This window comes from Hemitrygon akajei, chromosome 9 (assembly GCF_048418815.1).
Source record: "Hemitrygon akajei chromosome 9, sHemAka1.3, whole genome shotgun sequence".
NCBI classification, from domain to species: domain Eukaryota; kingdom Metazoa; phylum Chordata; class Chondrichthyes; order Myliobatiformes; family Dasyatidae; genus Hemitrygon; species Hemitrygon akajei.
The window spans coordinates 156570836-156586012 of NC_133132.1; the positions used below are offsets into that span (position 1 = coordinate 156570836).

The window sequence follows — 15177 nt, forward strand, 5'->3', positions numbered from 1 at the left end:
CTATTTGTCATAATGAGAGTAGTTACTTTACATAAAGACATTGCCAAGTTCATTGGGCTTTTTAATAAACTTGATTGTCGTGTAATAAAGAACAAGATTGGTTGTTATGGAAACATGGAATGATGTTCATCATTTTTTGTGTATTACATCTATTGGTCATGCATCTTTTATACTCAGACTTTATCAACAATCTATCATAATGAATAAAGGAGAGAGATTAAGATAAATCACTGTATTTGAACTGTCCTTCAGTGCAATTATATCCTTTTTGCCATCTGCAATAAGTCATAGTGAGATTGCTGCCAAATTAAGGCTATCTGTCTTAATGCCAGCTGCTCCCTCTCCTTGTGTGGACAATATGAGTACCCATGAAGTAATGCATTATATTCAAATTTTATCAATAGATTGCAGACTGGGATCATGCTTCATCAGTGTAAGTGTGCAGATCATTATGCCTCCCAAAGTGGTTGATCAAGTCAGAAGTTTCAGGCTTAAGTAACTTCAAGAAATCTCATGGGTTTATACCAGAGGAGAGCCAGATAGCTTCAAAAGCCTATGTATTTGGTAATGGGCTTAAGCAAGGGTTTTAGGTTGAAGACCTGTATAGCTTGTTGAAGAGGGTCTATGTCACATGCAGTTTAATGTCGAGAAGATAAGGTGTGAATATCTTCATACGATTGTGAGTGCTACTGTACAATGTTCTGAAAGTTGCTGAATTATCCAAAATACCTGAAAGCATTGGGAGGAAATGGGACCACCCCAGGGTGCAGCATAGAATGCATAATCGGAACTTTCCATAGTTTGGAATACCCAAGATGTTTAATGATCTAAGAGAAAATAAAAAAATTACATCATATAAATAGCATAACAGATGGGATGAAATGTGAGCATTTCTTTGCCTTCAGTGAGTTCATATGAATTAATTTTTAATGCTTGTTTGTCATTTTTCAGACTTCGAACTAGCTAGAACTTTTCTTCACATCTCAAAGTAGGTGATTACCTTAGAATGCTGTGAGCCAGATCAGAGTCAGGGCATCTCAGTGGCATAAATCAAGTTTTAAATTTGATGAAGCAGAATTCTGTTGAGGTAAATGCTGAGAATGATGGGCACTTCAAGATTCAAGTGTTTAATGTCATTTCCAGTACACAAGTGTAAAGTAGAATGAAATAATCATTATTCCAGATCTGATGCAGCACAAAAAACACAATAAGCACACAACAATAAAAAGTACATAATAAACATAACTTATATAACGTAGCTACTATACATGGAATGATTGTATGTCTAAAAAGTGATGCTAAGCACAGGAGTATGTGAAAGTAAGGTGACTTTGACCGGAAATGATAAGCAATAGTGGTTGGGCTGGCTTAGTGGGTGGAGGTGTTGATCAGCCTTAATGCTTGGGGAAAGTAACTGTCTTTGAGTCTGGTGTTCCTGGAGTGGAGGTCACATAGACTCCTCTCGGTTGGGAGTGGGACTAACAGTCCTTGAGCTGGGTGGACGAGATACTTTATGATATTGCTGGCCTCTTTTTCTGTGTCAAAGTGATGTCCAGTGTGCTATGGACACTGCAGACAAATGAGTTTGCAGAACTTCAAAAGCTGGATACAATGTGCAGTCACTTTCACGTTGCATATTTAATGAAGATAACCGAAGACAATTTCTACCAAATTTCTATTATTTGATAGAGACTTGAAAACAAAGAAGCTTGGCTTTTATGATTCAGTGTTTGGAAAAGATGGCATATCAGTAAAGCAAAGAAAGTGCCAAGTGAGAATTTGCAAACACCATGGTCTGCTATTGAGATAGGCCAATTAGAGCTGATATGTGGTTTGAATTTTCATCTGCAATCTCACCCTCATTAAAGAGCTATTTTAAAAATGAATAGAGGCACAAAATTTCAAAGGGGCGATACATTGAAGAAAACCTTTCAGCAACTGGAAAATTAATTATGATGCAAATACATCTTTCAGACGCTGTAAAATGTGTAATTCTGGCTCACTGCAGCATTGTGGGAGTTTAGAAATACTTCGTCAAACTAGATCATTCAGAATTGCAAAATACTTTTAACTATCATAGGAAGGCCAATATTAAATCCTTCATTCTGGATGTGCAAACAGAAGATGACATATCAGACAGAACAAATATAATCTGACAGTTAGCAGCCTAATAATTCTAGTCCATCATTAGAATGTAGTGGAATGGTGCAGACACAGGGATTATAGACTAATGGTATGGCTCCCGGCACAGAAGTTGTGGCCAATGCAGTGTTTTACAGATTTTGTTTACATGTGCCTAAGACTTTTACACAGTACTGTATGTGATAAATAAATCTAAATCTGAGGTGAAGAAGCAAGGAAGCAAAGAGATCTCAGACCAAACCATCGACTGCTTATTCCTTTCCAAAGATGATGCCTGATACTCTATAGATGCTCCTGTGAACAGTATATGTTGTTAGAGATGCAGAAATCATCATGTACTTCTTCAAAAAAAAAAGAATAACTGATATTGTGGGTCAAAAGATAAAATCTTAATGGCCAGAAGTGATGCATTTTTACTGTGAAAGTCATACCTAGATCAAAAGCTTACTAATAACAATAAAAAAAAATTGTTACAAATCAGTAGCATTCAAATGTCATCAGGATTTTAATGCCAAAGTAGGAAACTTGTCAAGGAAATTTACTTTCATAGTATCAGCAAAGAGACCACAAAATAAAGACATTACTGAGTAATAGAAGAACCATTTCTTTTCATTGACAGGCAATCTGAGAAAACTACAATCATTCATATTTTATCCAGGAAGTAAACTTTGAAAAGCCTGAGGCTGTACAACCTTAGGCATTTACAGAACAGAAGACCACATGTCATATATGTTGGAGCTCTTTGGTAAAGAAATCTTTGGTCTAGGCAGTCCAATACAAGCAATCCGTGAAATGAATAATACAGCTATATTTGGCACTCCCTGTCTTCCATAGTCTTCTGCCCTCTCTGATCAGATTCCCCCTTCTCCAGCCAATGTCATTCACCAAACAACTTCCCAGCTCTTTATGCTTCAAGCTGTCATTAAGGAAGAAATTGCAAAACACTTAGAAAGGAGTGGTTCCACTAGACAGACGCAGCATGGATTCAGAAAGGGCAGGTCCTGTTTGACAAACTTACTGGAGTTCTTTGAGGACATAATGAGTGCAGTGGATGGAGGGGAACAGGTGGATGTCGTACACTTGGATGCATGTAAGTATACATGTAAAAAGGCGTTCGATAAGGTGCCACACAAGACTTATAAATAAGATACGGATGCATGGAGTTGGAGGAAGTGCATTGGCATGGATAGTGGATTGGTCAACCAATAGAAGGCAGAGAGTTGGTATAAATGGATGTTTCTCCGGTTGGCAGTCAGTGGTGAGTGGGGTGCCGCAGGGGTCTGTGCTGGGCCCACAGCTGTTTACCATTTACTTTGATGATTTGAAAGAGGGGACTGAGTGTAGCATAGCAAAATTTGCTGATGACACTAAACTGAGTGGAAAAGCAAATTGTACAGAGGACGTGGAGAGTCTGGAGAGGGATATAGACAGGTTAAGTGAGTGGGTCAAGGTTTGGCAGATGGAATACAATGTTGGTAAATGCGAGATCATCCACTTTGGAAGGAGTAATAGAAGAGCAGATTATTATTTAAATGGTGAATGATTGCAGCATGCTGCTGTGCAGAGGGACTTGGGAATGCTTGTGCATGAATTGCAAAAAGTTGGCTTGCAGGTACAACAGGTTATTAAGAAGGCAAACAGAATGTTGGCCTTCATTGCTAGAGGGATTGAATTCAAGAGCAGGGAGGTTATGCTGCAACTATACAGGGTACTGGTGAGGCCACACCCAGAGTATTGTGCACAGTTCTGTCTCCATACTCGAGGAAGGATATACTGGCTTTGGATGCTCTGCAGAGGAGGTTCACCAGGTTGATTCCAGAGATGAAGGGTTAACCTATGAGGAGAGATTGAGTCAGAAGAATGAGAGGGGATCTTATAGAAACATACAACATTTCGAAAGGGATAGTTAAGATAGATGTAGGAAAGTTGTTTCCATTGTTAGGTGAGACTAGAACATTGCCTCAAGATTCTGTGGAGAAGATTTAGGATGGAGATGAGGAGAAACTGTTCTTCCCAGAGAGTGGTGAATCTGTGGAATTCTCTGCCTAGGGAAGCAGTTGAGGCTTCATCATTAGATATATTTACGATACAATTATATAGATTTTTACATAGTAGGGAAATTAAGGGTTATGGGAAAAGGCAAGTAGATGGAGCTGAGTTTATGGACAGATTAACCATGATCTTACTGAATGGCAGAGCAGGCTCGATGGGCCGGATGGCCTACTCCTGCTCCTATTTCTTATGTTCTTATGTTCTTATATCACCCCTCCTCCACTCCTGGTTTCACCTATCACCTGCCACTTATTCTGCCTCCTCACCCACTATCTTATTCTGACTTCACCCCTTCCTTTCCAGTCCTGATAAAGGGCCCTGGCCTGAAATGTCAACTGTTTATTCTTCTCAAGATGGCATGTTAAATGTGTTGGAGCTCTTTGGACTGGATAGTGAAAGATAAGCAGTGCATGAAACAAATAAAACGGGTGTGTTTAGCACTCAGCAGTAAACAAATGGTATATGTTGTTTTTACTCTTGCTTTTGCTTCTCAGTTTAAATTGGTATTGTGCACCAGAACATGCAGCATGAAGAAATCCATTTCAATGTGGCACCCTCTCCGAGAGACAGGGAAATTGTGAATTGGGCAAGTCAATCTGTAGTTCAGATCTCTAAAACTAATGGGAACATGTTCTATGTATGGTGACTACACTTCAGAACCATGTTTATCAAAAAAAAAAGGGTCTTAGATTATCCTAAATCCTTTTCTGCAGATGCTGCTTGACTTGCTGAGTATTTTCACCTTTTTGGTTTTTATGTCACAACTTGTCACTGATCACCTGAGTGGAGATAGGCCAGCTACCTGGGATAGAGATATATTTAATTTTCTTTTCCATGCCTGAGGTTACATTGAGGCTGGTTATAAATGATGTACCTGTGATATTGTCTAACATCATTTTGCAGCATTGTTTCAAAATCAAAGTTCAAAGTAAATTTTTATGCCACCATATATTGCCTTGAGATGTATTTTCTTGCAGGCATTCACAGTAGAACAAAGAAGTACAATAGAGTCAATGAAAATTGACACAAAAAGATGGACAAACAACCAAAGTGCAAAAGAAGACAAGCTGCACAGATATAAAAAAATAATTAATTAATGAATATTGAGAACATGAGTTGTCCTTGAATGTTGGCCTACAGGTTGTGGAATCAGTTCACAGTTGTGCTGCTGTGAAGCATACGTTAAGACTATTGTGCTCAGGGATTTCATAACAATCTTTTCCAGAGGTTTTTATTTTGCACGTGATATACAAGGCCTGTTTTGCAAATAATCAGGACATTTCACCGGTTTTCAGCACAGTTATGCATCGTAGCTCACTATTTATGTCAGATGTTGTGCTGGGGGCTGAAAGAGGGAACTACTAAGCAGATGGTATTGGTGAAAACTGTTCCTGCAAATTGAAAGTGGGGAAGGAGCTACTGAGCAGATAGGTTACTGGGAACAGATATTCTGGTTCACCGCCATTCAGCTGAACGTTCTGGCAATGCACGTGATCAGACAATATGATTTCATTTTATAAACAGATTAAATAAGATCTATTGAAATAAAAATGAGGTGTTGTCCTTCAAAAGAACAACGTTCAAATGGCAGAATTTCAGAGGGCTGACTGAATTCTTATGGTCATTTTTATATGTTGTTTGCATCGTTATCATCTTTGCTCTTGTAACGCACTTATTTATAAAAATAGTTAAGTAGAAACTAATCATGTGAATTTGAGTTATTTCTGAGTTTTAATCAAGGATAATATTTGGAGTAGATTAATATGCTTGTAAAATAATAATTTTCCTTGTTTTTGTCTTTTTTTTTCAGCTCCACCACTAGGTAAGAAGAAACTTCCGATGTATTTCTCTTGTTCTTTATACTCTGACAGTGTTGTTGATAAGAGCATGTAATGATACAGGCAATAAGGTGAAGGAATTGTATTCTGCACTTTTTTATTAAAACATTTTATTGGATATCTATTTTAAATGCCTGTTTACTATTCATGATTAAATTAAACCAGATTTTGATGTTTCAAAGATAGTCTTGCACACCATTGTTAACAGAGTTGCCTTTCCTTGACAAAGGATGTTGTTGAACAACATTATTGCTTTCGTTGTTTACTTTTTCATTTTTCCTCAATCTCAGTGTTTGTACTTTCACTAACACAGAGAGTAAAAAACTGAAACCAGAAAAGAAGATCAAAATAAAAGAAGAAGTGAAACAAAAAGCTCCGTTGAAAGGTAAGCTCCAACCAGGACCTACAGAGGCAAAGAAATGTTTGTAGCTTCCTTGTGTAGGTGAAAACAAAGCATCAACATCATTAACACAAGAGATTCTGCAGATGTTAGAAATCTTGAGCAATGCTCACAAAATGCTGAAGGAACTCAGCATGTCAGGCAACATCTATCTATAGTGTTGAGGTTTGAAACGTCATTATTTATTCCCATCAAGATCATTCTTCACTCTTTAAATGAAATAATCTAATTCAAATTCTAAGAATATAACTAGCCTGTATGCATCTCCAAATCAGGGGGTTCCAAACTATTTTTTTATGCCATGGACCTCTATTAAGCAATGTGTCTGCAAATCCCAGGTTGGGAACCCTTGCTCTAAATGCTACATGGGTGTATATGGGCACTGTACCTACAGGTGGCTGTTGTTAGGCAGTAGGCAAGAACATTATTCTTTTTTCTGCCAACAAAGAGCTGCAACAATCCCTAGATGGTAGAGCACAAGATTCCAAGATTGCATCAAATGGACCTTTTAACAATTCTACCATATGGCCAGTTTCTGCGTTGCAGCTGATTGTTCTGCTGGGTTTTAGAGTTGAATAAAATGAGCTTTTTCTGAATAATTTGGCCACAAAAATCTCTCACAATCTTTCACCCTTTGTCTTTGATCTAATATGTCCGTAGAATTTTCTGATTAACATCCCACACAGTCGACGTTTCAGCTGAGACCCTTCATCAGGACTGGAAAGTGGGGGGGTGGGGTGGGGGGGTGAAAGGGGTAGTCAGAATTAGAAAGTGGAGGAGGAGTAGAAGATATATAAGGTGGCAGGTGAGGGGGAGCGGCTGAAGTAAAGAGCTGGGAAGTTGATTGGTGAAAGAGATTAATGGCTGGAGAAGGGGGAATCTGATCAGAGAGGACAGAAGACCATGGAAGAAATGGAAGGGAGAGGGGCACCGGAGGGAGGTGATGGGCAGGTAAGAAGAGAAGGTGTGGGAGGGAAACCAGAATGGGGAATGGTGAAGGAGAGGAGGGAGGTAATTACCAGCAGTTTGAAAAATCAATGTATATGCCATTATTCCTTGTATTTCTGGTAATAACCACCCCTCCTCTTTTTCAATGTTTATCTGAAAAACAGGTCTCAGACGTTACTAACTCATTTTCTGCAGATGCTGCTTGACTTGCTGAGTATTTCCACCATTTCTGGTTTTTATGTTACAACTTGTCACTGATCACCTGAGTGGAGATTGACCAGTTTCCTGGAATAGAGATATATTTATTCTCTTTTCAATGCCTATCCTGAGGTTACAATGAGGCTGGTTATAAAATACATAAATGTGATATTGTCAAACATCATTTTACAGCGTTCAGTCAAAATCAAAGTTCAAAGTAAATTTATTATCAAGGTATGTATATGTCACCATATATTAATTTGAGATTCATATTCTTGCAGGCATTCACAGTAGAACAAAGAAATACAGTAGAATCAATGAAATACTACACAAAAAGACAAACAGCCAATGTTCAAAAGAAGACAAACTGTGCAGATAAAAATATCAATAATAAATAAACAAACAAGTAAATAATGAGAACATGATTTGTAGTGTCCTTGAAAGTTAGTCTGTAGGTTGTGGAACCAGCTTAGAGTTGTGCTGATGTTAAACATGTATATGGTGTTCAGGAATTTCATAAATATTTTTTTTCCAGAGGTTTTTATTTACACATGATATGTAAGGATTTCTTTTGCAAACAAGCAGAATAATTCACCGGATTTCAGCACAATTATGCACAGCAGCACAGTATTCATGTCAGATGATGTGCTGGGGGCTGAATATGATGGTATTGGTGAAAACAATTCCTGCAAATCGAATGTGGTGAAAAGGGTTACTACGCAGATAGGTGATCTTATACTGGGAACAGATATTCTGGTTCACTGCCATTCAGCTGAACATTCTGGCAATGTTTGTGATCAGACAATATAATTTCATTATATAAACAGATTAAATAAAATATATTGAAATCCAGATTAAGTGCAACCCTTCACAAGAACAACATTTAAATGGCAGAATGTCAGAGGGCTGACTGAATTCTTATGGCCATTTTTATATCTTGTTTGCATAGTTAACATCCTTACTCTTGTAAAAATGGTTAAATAGAAACTAGTCATGTGAATTTAAGTTATTTCTGAGTTTTAATTAAGGGTAATATTTGGAGTAGATTAATTACTTGTAAAATAATCACTTTCCTTTTTGTTGTCCTTTTTTCAGCTCCGCCACGAGGTAAGAAGAAATTTATCTCTCTTATTCTTTAAACTTTATGCAACTCTGACAGTATTGCTTAATAAGAGCATGCAATGATACAGGCAATAAAGCAAAAGTACTGTATTCTGCACTTTTCTACCAGGGCATTTTATTGGATTTTCATTTTAAATGACTGTTCTCCATTCATGATGAAATTAAGTCAGATTTTGATGCTTCAAAGACGTTTTTGCACACTATTACTAGCAGAGTTGGCTTTTCTTGGGAAAGGATGTTGTTGAACAACATTATTGCTTTCGCTGTTTATTTTTCATCTTTTCTCAACCTCAATGTTTGTACTTTCACTAACACAGAGAGTAAAAAAATGAAACCGGAGAAGAAGATCAAAGTAAAAGAAGAAGTGAAACAAAAAGCTCCGTTGAAAGGTAAACTCCAACCAGGACCTGCAGAGGCAAAGAAATGCTTCTTGTTTCCTTACGTAGGCAAAAGTAAAACATCAACATCGTTTCCACAAGAGACTCTGCAGATGTTTGAAATCCTGAGCAACACACACAAAATGCTGAAGGAACTCAGCAAGTCAAGCAGCATCTATATTTAGTGCTGAGGCTTGAAACACCATTTGTTCATTCTCATTCATTACATGAAATAATATTCTTCAAATTCAAGAATATAACTCACCTGTCTATGCCTTTAAATCAAGGATCTTTTGTTTTTTAATGCCATGGACCCCTATTAATTAAGGGATCTGCAGACCATTGGTTGGGAAACCCCTGCTCTAAATGCTACATGCAGATATAAGAACACTGTACCTACTGGTTGTAGCAAGAACATTGTTTTCTGCCAACAAGTAGCTGCAAGCACCCCAGGATATTAGATCACAAGATTCCAAGGTTGTATCAAGCGGACCTTGTAACTATTCCATGATATGGCCAATATCTGCATTGCAGCTGATTGTTCTGCTCAGTTCTGGAGTTGAATAAAATGAGATTTTTCCAAATAATTTGGCCACAAAAATCTATCAGAATCTTTCACCCTCTGTCCTTGGAATAATATGCCTGTAGGAGTCTATGAAAGGGAAGAGGAGAATCATCAGAGGGAGGTGATGGGCGAGTAAGAAGAGGTATGAGAAGAAAACAGGATTGAGGAATGGTGAAGGGCAGGGGTAAATACTGGAAGTTCGAGAAACTGATGTTCATGACATCTTCGAGAAATCAATGTTCATGGCATCACATCTCAAACTTCTGCTTATTATCCCCCCTTCACCATTCCCCATTTTTGCTTCCATCTCACATCTTCACTTCTTACCTGCCCATCGCCTCCCTCTGCTGCTCCTTCTCCTTCCCTTTCTTCCATGTTCTTCTGTCCTCCCTGATCAGATACCCCCTCCTCCAGGTGCTTATCCCTTTCGCCAATCAACTTCCCAGCTCTTTACTTCACTCCTCCCCCGCCCCCACCTGGTTTCACCCATCACCTACCACCTTGTACTTCTTCTTGCCCTCCCAAACTTCTTATTCTGACTTCTTTCCTTCCATCCCAGTCCTGATGAAGGGTGTCAGGCTGAAAAGTCGACTGTTCACTCTTTTCCTGATGCTATATTCTATGTGTTGGAGCTCTTTGGACTGGACAATCAAAGATAAGCAGTGCATGGAACAAATAAAACGGGTGCGTTTGGCACTCAGCAGTAAACAAATGGTATTCATTGATTTTACTCCTGCTTTTGCTTCTCAGTTTAACTTGGTATTATGCACCAGAACATGCAGCATGAAGAAATCCAGTTCAATGTGGAACCCTCTTCGAGAGACAGGGAAATTGTGAATTGGGCAAGTCAATCTGTAGTTCAGATCTCTTCAAAACTAATGGGAACATGTTCTATGTATGGTGACTACACTTCAGAACCATGTTTATCTAAAAACAGGGTCTTAGATTATACAAAATCCTTTTCTACAGATGCTGCTTGTATTGCTGAGTATTTCCACCTTTTTGGTTTTTATGTCGCAAGTTATCACTGATCACCCGAGTGGAGATTGGCTCCTCAGTTGGAATAGAGATATACTAGCTTTCTTTTCCATGCCTATACTGTGAGGCCATTTATAAAATATGTGAATATAATATTATCTAGCATTATTTTAGAGCACTGAGTCAAAATTAAGGTTCAAAATAAATTTGTTTTCAAAGTTACCATATATTGTATTATACTGAGGTTCATTTTCTAGCAGACATTCACAATAGAACAAAGAAATACGATAGAATCAATGAAAAACTACACACGAAGATCGACTAACAACCAATCTGTAAAGGAAGACAAACTGTGCCAATAAAAAGTAACAATAATAATAAATACAATAGTAAATATATAATTAATGAGACCACAAGCTGTAGTGTCCTTGAAAGTTAGTCTATAGGTTGCGGAATCAGTTAGAATCGAGGCGATGTTAGGCATACATATAAAGTATGGTGCTCAGGAGATTCACAACTATCTCTTCCAGAGGATTTTATTTACACATGATATGTAAGGACTGTTTTTGGCAATCAAACAAGATAATTGTGCAGGAAGGCACAGAGTCGACTGTACTTCCTAAGAAGGTTGGCGTCATTCAATGTCTGTAGTGAGATGCTGAAGATGTTCTATAGGTCAGTTGTGGAGAGCGCCCTCTTCTTTGTGGTGGCGTGTTGGGGAGGAAGCATTAAGAAGAGGGACGCCTCACGTCTTAATAAGCTGGTAAGGAAGGCGGGCTCTGTCGTGGGCAAAGTACTGGAGAGTTTAACATTGGTAGCTGAGCGAAGGGCGCTGAGTAGGCTACGGTCAATTATGGATAACTCTGAACATCCTCTACATAGCACCATCCAGAGACAGAGAAGCAGTTTCAGCGACAGGTTACTATCGATACAATGCTCCTCAGACAGGATGAAGAGGTCAATACTCCCCAATGCCATTAGGCTTTACAATTCTACCGCCAGGACTTAAGAACTTTTTAAAAGCTATTATTAATGCTTTTTGAGATAGTGATTTAGATGCATATCATATTTTTTTACTGAGTTAAGTATTGTATGTAATTAGTTTTGCTACAACAAGTGTAAGGGACATTGGAAAAAAAGTTGAATTTCCCCATGGGGATGAATAAAGTATCTATCTATCTATCTATCTATCTATCTATCTATTCATCAGTTTTCAGCATGATTATGCATAGTAACTCAGTATTTATGTTAGATGTTGTGCTGGAAGCTGAAAGTGAGAACTACTGAACAGGTGGTATTGGTGAGAACTGTTACTGCAAGTTGGATGTGGGAATAGGAGTTACTGAACAGATAGGTGATCTTACACTGGGAACAAATATTCTATAAACAGATTAAATAAAATCAATTGATATCAAAATGATGTGCTGTCCTTCACAAGAGCGATGTTCAAATGTCAGTATTTCAGAGGGCTGGATGAATTCTTATGGTCATTATTATATGTTGTTTGCATAGTTAACATCCTTACTCTTATAAAACACCTATTTATAAAAATGGTTAAGAAAAACTGATCATGTGAATTTAAGTTATTTCTGAGTTTTAATTAAGGGTAATATTTGGAGCAGATTAATTACTTGTAAAATAATCATCTTCCTATTTTGTTCTTTTTTACAGCTCCACAACTAGGTAAGAAGAAACTTGCAATGTATTTCAGAATCAGAATCAGGTTTAATCAACGGTATATCTTGAGAAATTTGTTAACTTTGTGGCAGCGGTAAAATGCAATACATGCTAAATATAGAAAAACTAAATAACAATAAGTGTACTTGACAAGGTACCCCATGCAAGGCTTATTGAGAAAGTAAGGAGGCATGGGATCCAAGGGGACATTGCTTTGTGGATCCAGAACTGGCTTGCCCACAGCAGGCAAAGAGTGATTGTAGATGGGTCATATTCTGCATGGAGGCCGGTGACCAGTGGTGAGCTTCAGGGATCTGTTCTGGGGCTCCTAATCTTTGTGATTTTTATAAATGACCTGGATAAGGAAGTGGAGGGATGGGTTAGTAAATGTGCTGATGACACAAAGGTTGGCGGTTTTGTGGATAGTGTGGAGGGTTGTCAGAGGTTACAAAGGAACATTGATAGGATGCAAAACTGGGCTGAGAAGTGGCAGATGGAGTTCAGCCCAGATAAGTGTGAGGTGGTTCATTTTGGTAGGTCAAATATGATGACAGAATATAGCATTAATGGTAAGACTCTTGGCAGTGTGGAAGATCAGAGGGATCTTGGGGTCTGAGACCATAGGACACAAAAAGCTTCTACGCAGGTTAACTCTGTGGTTAAGAAGGCATATGGTGCATTGGCCTTCATCATTTGTAGGATTGAGCTTAAGAGCTGAGGGGTATTGTTGCAGCTATATAGGACCCTGTTCAGATACCACTTGGAGCACTGTGCTCAGTTCTGGTCGCCTCACTACAGGAAGGATGTGGAAACCATAGAAAGGGTGCAGAGCAGATTTACAAGGATGTTGCCTGGATTAGGGAGCAAGCTTTATCAGAATAGTTTGAGTGAAGTCGGCCTTTTCTCCTTGGAGTGAAGGAGGATGAGAGGTGACCTGATAGAGGTGTATAAGATGATGAGAGGCATTGATCATGTGGATCGTCAGAGGCTTTTTTCCAGAGCTAAAATGGCTGGTACGAGAGGGTGCAGTATTAAGGTGCTTGGAAGCAGGTACAGAGGAGATATCAGGGGTAAGATTTTTACACAGAGGGTGGTGAGTGCTTAGAATGTGCTGCCGGTGACGGCGGTGGAGGCGGATACGATAGGGTCTTTTAAAAGACTCCCGGAGAAGTATATGGAGCTGAGAAAAACAGAGGGCTATGGGTAACCCTAGGTAATTTGTCAGCTAAGGACATGTTCAGCACAGCTTTATATTTCTATATACATATGTATATTAAATACTTAAATTAAAATAAGTAGACAAAAATGGAAATAAATAAAAATAAGTAGTAAGGTAGTGTTTGTGGGTTCAATGTCCATTTAGAGGGGAAGAAGCTGTTCCTGAATTGCTGACAGTGTGCCTTCAGGCTCCTGTACCTCCTCCCTGACTGTAACAATGAGAAAAGAGTTTGACGTGGGTGGTGGGTGTCCTTAATGATGGACGTCCCCTTCTTAGGGCACTGCTCCTTGAAGCTGTCTTGGATACTACGGAAGCTAGTACCCACGATGGAGCTGACTGATCTTACAACTTTCTGCATCTTACTTTGTTCCTGTGCAGTAGCCTTCCCAAACAGAGACTGATGCAGTTAGTCAGAATGCTCTCCGGGGTACATCTGTAGTAGTTTTTGTGTGTTTTAGGTGACAATCTCCTCAAACTTGTAAAGAAGTATAGCCTCTTCTTTCCTTCCTTATAGCTGCATCAATAGGTTGCAACTAGGTTAGGTGCTTAGGGATATTGACACCCTGGAACCAGAAATTGCTCCCTTTCTCCACTTCTGATCACTCTATGAGGAATGGTTTTGTTCCCTAGTTCTAACTTTTCTGAAGTCCTCCTTCAGCTCTTTGGACTTACTAATGTTTAGTGAAAGTTTGTTGCTATGCCACCACTTAACTAGCTAGAATATCTTGCTCCTGTATACCTTCTCATCACCATCTGAGATTCTGCCAACAATGGCTGCATCATCAATAAATGTATAGATGGTATTTGAGCTATGCCTAGCCAAATAGTCACGGGTATAGAGAGAGTAGAGCATTGGGCTAAGCACACACCCCTGAGTTGCACTTGTCCCTTAACCTTGATACAACTCTGACAGAACTGTTTCATAGGAACACATAATGATGCAGGCAATACAGTGAAAAAATTGCATTCTATGCTTTTGCAGAGGGAGGATGTAGTTGAACAACAATATTGCTTTTGTTGTTTATTTTTCATCTTTTCTCAACCTCAATGTTTGTTCTTTCACTAACACAGAGAGCAAAAAAATGAAACCGGAGAAGAAGCTCAAAGTAAAAGAAGAAGTGAAACAAAAAGCTCCGTTGAAAGGTAAACTCCAACCAGGACCTGTAAAAGGCAAAGAAATGCTTGTAGCTTCCTTGTGTAGGAGAAAACAAAACATCAACATCATTAACACAAGAGATTCTGCAGATGCTAGAAATCCTGAGCAATGCTCACAAACTGCTGAAGGAACTCAACAAGTCAGACAGCATCTATATTTAGTGCTGAGGCTCGAAACGTCATATGTTTATTCCCATCAAGATCATTATTCATTCTTTAAATGAAATAGTTTTGTTCAAATTCTAAGAATATAATTTGCCTGTATATGACTTTAAATCAGGGGTTCCCAACCTTTTTGATGCCACGGACCCCGAGTTGGGAACCCTTGTTGTAAATACTGCATGGGGAGATATGAACACTGTACCTACTGGTAACTGTTTTTAGGCAGTAAGTAAGAACATTATTTTTTCTGTCAACAAGAGCTGCAAGCATCCCTAGGTAGCAGATCACAAGATTCCAAGGTTGCATCAAGTGGACCTTGTAACTATTCTATGAAATAGCCAATA

The 15177-nt window shown here is 38.7% G+C and overlaps 1 protein-coding gene across 1 annotated transcript in view; it reads left to right on the plus strand.

The window, feature by feature from the left end:
* The window catches only part of trdn (triadin), a 507565-nt gene that overhangs the window by 121373 nt on the left and 371015 nt on the right, over positions 1-15177 (plus strand). Inside the window, exons 9-14 of the mRNA XM_073055375.1 lie at positions 6005-6035; positions 6323-6417; positions 8674-8685; positions 9018-9089; positions 12292-12303; positions 14588-14659. Of these exons, the coding sequence (XP_072911476.1) occupies positions 6005-6035; positions 6323-6417; positions 8674-8685; positions 9018-9089; positions 12292-12303; positions 14588-14659 (294 nt within the window). The remainder of the gene's footprint in view (positions 1-6004; positions 6036-6322; positions 6418-8673; positions 8686-9017; positions 9090-12291; positions 12304-14587; positions 14660-15177) is intronic.